This window comes from Sinocyclocheilus rhinocerous, unplaced genomic scaffold (genome assembly GCF_001515625.1).
Source record: "Sinocyclocheilus rhinocerous isolate Xijiao unplaced genomic scaffold, SAMN03320098_v1.1 scaffold1676, whole genome shotgun sequence".
Taxonomy (NCBI): domain Eukaryota; kingdom Metazoa; phylum Chordata; class Actinopteri; order Cypriniformes; family Cyprinidae; genus Sinocyclocheilus; species Sinocyclocheilus rhinocerous.
The window spans coordinates 371148-379004 of NW_015644618.1; the positions used below are offsets into that span (position 1 = coordinate 371148).

Here is a 7857-nt window from a genome sequence, read left to right on the forward strand (position 1 = left end):
TATATGAGACAAATATTATCTTTGTTCCTCACAGCTCGTACCCAGCATGAAGTCTCAGGTGACATTTAATCTTAATCATTTCTGTCAAATCCCTCAGCCTGAGTGAGATATAGCCATTCAGTAAAATTCCCTGCCATTCTAACCACAAAACTCAAGGGAGGCCATCGTCTTTGCATACAAAAGCCCACATGATTTTCCTTCAAATATCTGTACAAAGAAGCATATCAAAGCTTATGAAGTACAGCATGCAGTTTCCAGTTTAGACAGATGAGTGCAGGGGATGTTTTTTTTTGTTTTGTTTTTTTGTGCATAGCATGCACCTCAAATGAACTTTTTTGACCTGGGGGAGAACATTCAGTTGCAAATTTCAATGATTTTTAGAGAAGTTTAATTTTCAAAATGTTGATCATTATCTTTTTCAGATACTCATAAGACAGCCTGGGCCAGTAAAAACACTATAATATAAACACTTCTCAGGCATTAGCCATAGTAAACAGTAAAGGAAAGCAAAAGAGACTGTAAATTTCAGAGGCAGAGGACAGAGTGCTTACGCTGCAGGCCGCTCTGAGCAATAGATGGGCTGCTGTTTTTTTCTAGAGTTCTGAATAGGACAGTAACGAGCAAAGGGCAAAACAGAAGGGAGGAAGGTGCTTATGATGTCAGCCATCCGTCATCCCGTGCTCACTGCATTGCGCCTACTGTGGTGTGGTGAGAGCCATGTGTCAATTATGCTCTTCTTTTCTCAGAACACAGCCTCCCACCCCAACAGCCGCCTTCTGTGTTTCTACTCCTTTCCGCTCTGATCAGTCCCATGTCCTGCATATTTCTTATCGCAAATCCTGGAGCTCTTTTTCTTTGCCCTTTCTCCATGTTCTCTCACTCTTATATCATTCTCAATGGGAAAGCACTGGTGACTTCTGCCTTATGACGATTGTCCAGTGTAAAAAAAGAATATTAAATCAGTATTTTTGTTTTGTTTTCCAGTAATGGCAAATCTGTGTAAAAAATAAATAAATAAATAAAACAGATTGCGTACAATTTTTTGTTAATTTGTCCATAAGGTAAAATAAATCAATCAAAGATAATTCATGATACTCTTGAAACAAGATGTAATATTGTAATGCCATGCATTTTCTAGAGCAATTTTTTTTAATGATGCCTAAATATTTTTACTGAAAAACAAACCTAAAATATTCATTAAAATGTTTTATTTGGCTGTTTCCCAGTTCAGATGATTATGTTTTTGTATTTTCTGCCTTGTATTTTATAATTGTTTTGTTTATTTTATTTTTGGTTATATGTTTTGTATTTAAACCAATTACAGCTGAAAGATGACCTGGGTAGGTGATATAACTTTAATGAAATAATACATGTATTTTCTTGGACATGGGATTTGCTTGAATTCCTTATGATGGCATGAAATTTTAAACAGCATAGGAACATCTTTGCCCTTTCAATTGTCATGCAATGTGACCTTGGACCTTACAAAGTGTTTCTCTTCTACTGTTTGAATTTTTGAGCTGAACTGAGCTGCAGGTATAACACTCTGCTCATATTTAAACTCAGGCTCCAATAGCTTTGTGACAGTTTACATTAAGCCGAAGGAAATGTACCTTTTGTCCAAGTATACTCTTACCGCAAGGCTTCCCATGGGAATCCATATAATCAGGGGGATGTGCCCAATTCATTTATGCACGTCATTGCTCTTTGTTCTGAGAGCAAACAAGATCTCTATGCAAATCAGAGACTGCTGAGATCGGTGCAAACAGGCATTGATCAATTTTACAGTATGGCGAGCTCTGTTTAAAATCAATGCAAGCTCCCCTCCCCATATGTCACGTGAAGCATCAAAACATCCAACATTGTTCTTCACCGAGAGGATCAGTTAACTACGTTCAGAATCAACAACATAAATTGATGTAGGATATTTTCCCTACAGCATTGTTGCGAGATGCGCCTTTGTGCTCGTAAAACGTGCGCAAACACACACACATACCACACCTTCCACACGGGCTCTATTGACAGTTTAGTAATAGTATATTCTACAGAAAGCGCTACCTTGATGAGCTTGCACCTGATCTGCGCCGACACCATGTGGCTATTCCTGAGATTCCCGACCCTAAACATGAGGCAGAGCTTCCCGTCCCGTTGTGAGATGACCGCGTCCTGGCTGAACATGAGGGTCTCTGCGCGTTTCTTGGGCTGAGACATCTTAATGAACATACAGCCGATAAGAAAGGCGTCCACGATCGAGCCCAGCAGCGACTGGAACAGGAAAAGTATGATGCCCTCCGGGCACTTCTCCGTTATGTATCGGTACCCGTAGCCTATAGTCGCCTCAGTCTCGATGAAGAACAGGAAAGCGGACGGAAAGTTGTAAACGTTGGCGACGCACGGCGTGTACGATTCGTCGTGGCCGTGGCCGAGGTCCCCGCGGATGTACGCGATGATCCACCACATAGATGCCATGATGAGCCACGCGACTGTGTACGTTAAAAGGAAAATAAGCAGGTTCCAGCGCCACTTGAGGTCCACGAGCGTGGTGAAGAGGTCGGAGATGTACCTACTGGTCTCACCGCCAAGGTTACCGTGCTGGACATTGCATCGCCCGTTTTTCTCTACGAACCTCTGGCGCTTTCTTTTGGCCGGGGCAGAAAAGGACATTGCCCGGTTGGTGTTAACCACCTGATAGTCTTCGCCGAATTTTCGCCTGATCGTAGACATGATGCGCGAGCCACAATTGGCAGGTAAATACGCTAGAAGGATGACTTAAGTTTCGCGCTGGTGTGTATCCACACGTACGGCGTAGCGCTCCATAGATCGACAACTTCACACTCTTGCAGCCTTTCAGTTAAGATTATTTATGTTATCCACAAATTATTAAAATGTATGGATGTGCAAAAAAAAAAAAAAGTAATTTAGTAAAAATAAAACAAGTGCTCGCGTGTCCTTCTCGCAACTTCTCTCAGCTTGGAGATGTGTAGTGTAGATAAGCTGCGACACTGAATCTGAACTGACGCGCGCTTCTTCTCTGCCTATACGCTGAGAGAGAGAGGGAGAGAGAGCGAGCGAGCAAATGTGCTTTTGTGTGTGTGTGTTCAAATCATTGAGCAGCAGTAGTAGTGTGAGGAGAAAGGGGTCGTTTCTCTTGAGCATGTGTGTCTGCTGTAAAATACTAGCATTACAGTGCCATCTGCTGAGGAAATATATACAGATGAAGACTCTCCAAAAAATAAATAAATAAAATTCACTGAGTGATGTTTATCAAATGACAATGACAGGAATGTATAAAAGTTAACAATAATCAGATTTCCAATTTAAATAATGACAAAATAGGCTACAATAAAATAGACAAAACAAAAAAAATATGAAAATCTATAAGGGTATATATTTTTTGTATTTTTGAAAGAAATTAAATACATTACTACATAGTGTTAATACATAGTGTTACTATGGTTTTTATTTCAAAACAGTATACAAAGGCTTTATGTGAATGAATGTGAATTGGAAAAGTTTGAATATTTAGACTAGGCTACACCTTATTTTGTGAGCTGATGTAAAAATGACAAAATATGCAAAAAAAATATTTTTTTTTTTCTGAAAAGTTAGTCACATCCAGTTTATATACACATGAATGAAAGTTGGTGATTAAAATATTTAACAAATTTAAAAAAATCTGTAAAAAGATAAATACGCTAAAAAAAAATATTTTAATTTATTTCTTGTAGAGTGTTCAGTAAAATTAGTTCATGTAAGATAGATAGATAGATAGATAGATAGATAGGTTATATAAAAGTGTCTATATAGACTGATTAGAGAAATAAGCAGGCTAATAATAAAAAACGTCCCAGCAATTTTGTAAAGAACTAATTTACACGCCGGACAAAGTCGCAGATGTTCAGATAGGCACAATCTTCATTTGCATAGTGGCCCCCTGCTTGACTTGCCTGTATCCGTCTGTCTCCTCTCACGACCCGTCCGCTCAACCCATAATTCCCAGCGTCGACAAACATGGAAGAGGCCAACAGCTGCAAGAGAACAATGTTTTGGCTGTAAAGTAACTCAAAGAATCGAGCGCCGGGATTCATTTGAATGCTACGAGTCGGCCGTGGTCATGTACAAGTAAGTGGGATTGCGTTTGTACTATTTATTTGTGCCCGAGGTTTTAAAGATGAGGGATTGCGCACGGCTGAAAGCTCCAAATGAAATCACAACTGCTCAAGCGATAGATGCGTTTCAGCGCCGAGCATCATTGTTTCTGCTGCCTGAGACTGAGGCGATTAAGGCGCTTTTAGCAAAAAAATAATAATTAAATCTACCTTTGCAGGGCAGGCGTACACATATACCAGTCTCAGTGTGCTCTTTACATCGCACTTATCGCTATATTCACGGCGGATTGTTTTACTGTCTGTGTGCTATAATTAGTGATGGTGATGACTGGTCACGATATATCACTCGTGTACAGGGCAAGCACGAGAAAGGCGACAAAATTGCAGCAATGCAGTTATTATCAAATAAACTACACGGGAAGCGCGCGATTCTCCGTGTATCCGGCTTCGTTTGTTATGGGGGCTTTATAGCGCATCGCATGCGGTGTAGCTCTTTCATCTGCATGCTATTGCTGGCTAGCCCCGTTCGTCGCGTAGTTCAACAAAACGCTTAATTTTGGTTGTGTCTTTTAGTTTTATCTTTCTTATATAGTGTATTCGTGTGTAAATGTGTCTATGTACATACACGAGTTTGTTTAAAATCTTATTGAAGTTCTCGTGTCTTACTCTTTCGCTTTAGTTAACGTTAGCCATTAGCTGCTAATGGAGTCATTTAGATCGAGATGTGTTTGGTAATTGTGATGAACGACTAGATTAGCCGGATTTGATTAAACGGGTTACATTTTACACGGTTCAGCTATGTAAAAGTATTTAATAATCATAGCAACTATGTGAAATTAATGTATTCGTGTCCCTAAACTTGATATAATTAAAAAAGAAAATCATATATATTAAAAGACGGAGTTATATAAATAAGATTAAGCAGCTATCCATTAACGTTAGCTGATCACAATAGAGAACAATGCTGGGGCACCCGCAGACTCAGCTTGGACCGTGTTTTATTTTCTGAAAAGGTAATACACTACATATTAAGGGTGTTTAAATTATTTATTTAAGCAATTTACTGTGTGTTTGCAAAAACTGTTTCAAAGTCGTCATTTTAATCTCTAATCTAATGATGCTAAGGTTAGCTAAGGGATCATCAAAAAGGACCAATCCGGTTCTTAGGGTTGTATGTATTTATTTCTTTTAACTTGTGCTTATACCAATGGGTAATCAAGACTAAAACAATGTATTATTATTATTTATGGGTTGTTGACCCGAATTTGGTTGAAATGATCTAAACACAAGAATCGCCATCATGTCCTGTTATATTTTAAACAGACTAATTAGGCCCTATAGAAAAATTTAATATTTCCCCAATTAAACCTTGCATATTATAAATATTCCTGACAATTTAGTAACGACATTAAAGACAAAAAGAACGCTTGCTCTGTTTTATGATTTTGAAATAATAGCCTACAATGATAGTTTTGAAGTTGCCTATATAATTGGTGGTTTAGTCAGCTTTCATAGCTGCTTCAGTAATAAGATAAATCACTAGAATATTTCTGACTTTGGAGAGGTCTTTAATTGCCAGTGCACAGCACAGCAATTATGATCTTGATTTTAGAGATATCTGATAACCTCTGGTGGAATACACATTGCAACTTGGAAAACCAATTCAGCAGTAGTGGAACAATTCTCTGATTTTGCTTTGTCATGAAAGCTGCATCACATGATGGCATATCATACACAATGTGCACAATTCCCTGAATCATCAGCTACAGGTGCATCCCAATAAATTAGAATGTCGTGGAAAAGTTCATTTATTTCAGTAATTCAACTCAAATTGTGAAACTTGTGTATTAAATAAATTCAATGCACACAGACTGAAGTAGTTTAAGTCTTTGGTTCTTTTAATTGTGATGATTTTGGCTCACATTTAACAAAAACCCACCAATTCACTATCTCAACAAATTAGAATAACTTCTAAACACGTTGTCTCTGTAATGAGCCTAATGAGGGAAATTTCAAATATATAAAGAACCAAAGACTTAAACTACTTCAGTCTGTGTGCATTGAATTTATTTAATACACGAGTTTCACAATTTGAGTTGAATTACTGAAATAAATGAACTTTTCCACGACATTCTAATTTATTGAGATGCACCTGTATAGTGTAGTGACCTTATTAATGAAATCAGTTATGTTTATGGATCAGGAATAATAAAAGAAAATGAAGCATTGCACATTATTACACTAATACACTTATTTTCACTAAACCTATTTTTTTTTTTCTATAAATTACTAATTATCTATTACTCATTAGTATATGGCATCAATATACTAGATTAATTCATAATTCATCACATATTTTCATGTCTTCATAGCATATTTCATCAATGAACTTTGGCCTGTTGAAGACCCAAGCATGAGTATTATCCAAGACAAGCTAGGCAATGAGTTTTTACGGAACGGTGGCATGGACCCCAACTTTCCCCCCAGCATGATCATGTTCAGCCATTTACCTCCAGTGACCAGTTTCACGCGCCTGACTTCGCAAACCTCCATGTCGGATCTGCCCCAAGAGATGATTCTGAAGAAGGAGCGTGACTCTCCTGACCATGGTGGTGGCTTTATCCACAGTATGGGTATCAAACAGGAGAAGCTAAGTGAGTTGGATTACCGCCTCCCGATGTATGCAACAGGAACTGGAACAGCAGGAGGAAAAAGCACTGATATGCTGGACATGTCGCTCAGCAACCACCAGAATATGCTTTTGCATGACCTAAGCCTTAGTAACGTAAGTCTAGATGATAAATGAGTTATCGATACACTGTGTACTGCATACTGTACTATACTGTCTTTATTTTTTGTTTTTATTTCATGCCATTTTTCTGTGCTTCATTAGCAGTTTTCTGGAAGACTGGGGAAAGACCCAAAAGAATCTGGGCCTAGAAGAGGAAGGAGAGCAAATGGAGAAGGACCAGATGGCAAAGCCAGAAGGAAACAAGGAGATTCTGCAAAGGTATGTATACCCTTTTATCAGTCACTGTCATTTAAAACTTTCATAGTTTGTAGGATTTTGAATTGCAAACATTGTGATGTAACTGTCACAAATGGATCATGCACATTCTTTTTAGACTCTTTTGTATGACAGTGTATGCCAATAGCAGAAATGTAATTGTCTACAGAAGTGTTCGTTTATTTTAGGGGTCGACCGATATGTGTTTTTCAGGGCCGATACCGATTATTACAGATCAAGTAGACCGATAACCGATATTTTCAACCAATATATATGTCTGATATTAAAATTGATGTCAAAATTAAGACTAACAAGGGCTCTGACAAAAACTGCCTTCACTGGTGTTGGTTGAGTGTAGTACTCCCACACTGCACTTCTTACTCTTGTCTTCCTCTGTGCATCCATCTGCAATAAGGGTAATATAAAGAGAGAGTTAAAAGTGGGGCCACTGTATGCTTCATGATTAACCCTCTTAGCGCCAAAGTCGCAAAATTGCGACAAAAGACGTCATACTTAATCAAATAGACTGTAGTTCCTAATATGGTGTAATATCTCATTTGTATTCCCTACCACTAGATGGCAGACATGTAGTACTTCGATTCTAGACCAAAATTACGTCACCTTCCTATTCAAAGTGTTTGAGGAAAGAGCAGAGCAAGTGAGCTTTCGTGTCATTGATGCGGAAGCAGTTCAGATCTATAGCGTGCGGGTAAGCTGTGAGATTTGTGAGAGAAACTCGCC

At 38.4% G+C, this 7857-nt stretch overlaps 2 protein-coding genes across 6 annotated transcripts in view; one reads left to right on the forward strand and one right to left on the reverse strand.

Moving 5' to 3' along the window:
- kcnj19b (potassium inwardly rectifying channel subfamily J member 19b) overlaps positions 1 to 3018 on the reverse strand; it is a 6713-nt gene extending 3695 nt beyond the window's left edge. The window contains exon 1 of the mRNA XM_016576155.1: positions 2059 to 3018. Coding sequence (XP_016431641.1) covers positions 2059 to 2724 — 666 coding nt within the window. The 5' untranslated portion in view covers positions 2725 to 3018. The remainder of the gene's footprint in view (positions 1 to 2058) is intronic.
- Positions 3019 to 4001: 983 nt separating this feature from the next.
- Positions 4002 to 7857, forward strand: part of znf281b (zinc finger protein 281b) — an 11730-nt gene continuing 7874 nt past the window's right edge. For 3 of the 5 annotated variants that reach the window (XM_016576150.1, XM_016576153.1, XM_016576154.1), the window contains exons 1-3: positions 4002 to 4122; positions 6482 to 6894; positions 7003 to 7119. In XM_016576150.1, coding sequence (XP_016431636.1) covers positions 6523 to 6894; positions 7003 to 7119 — 489 coding nt within the window. In that variant the 5' untranslated portion in view covers positions 4002 to 4122; positions 6482 to 6522. Of the gene's footprint in view, positions 4123 to 5058; positions 5123 to 6481; positions 6895 to 7002; positions 7120 to 7857 lie in introns of those variants that run through there. The other 2 variants (XM_016576152.1, XM_016576151.1) reach the window with 2 other exon arrangements.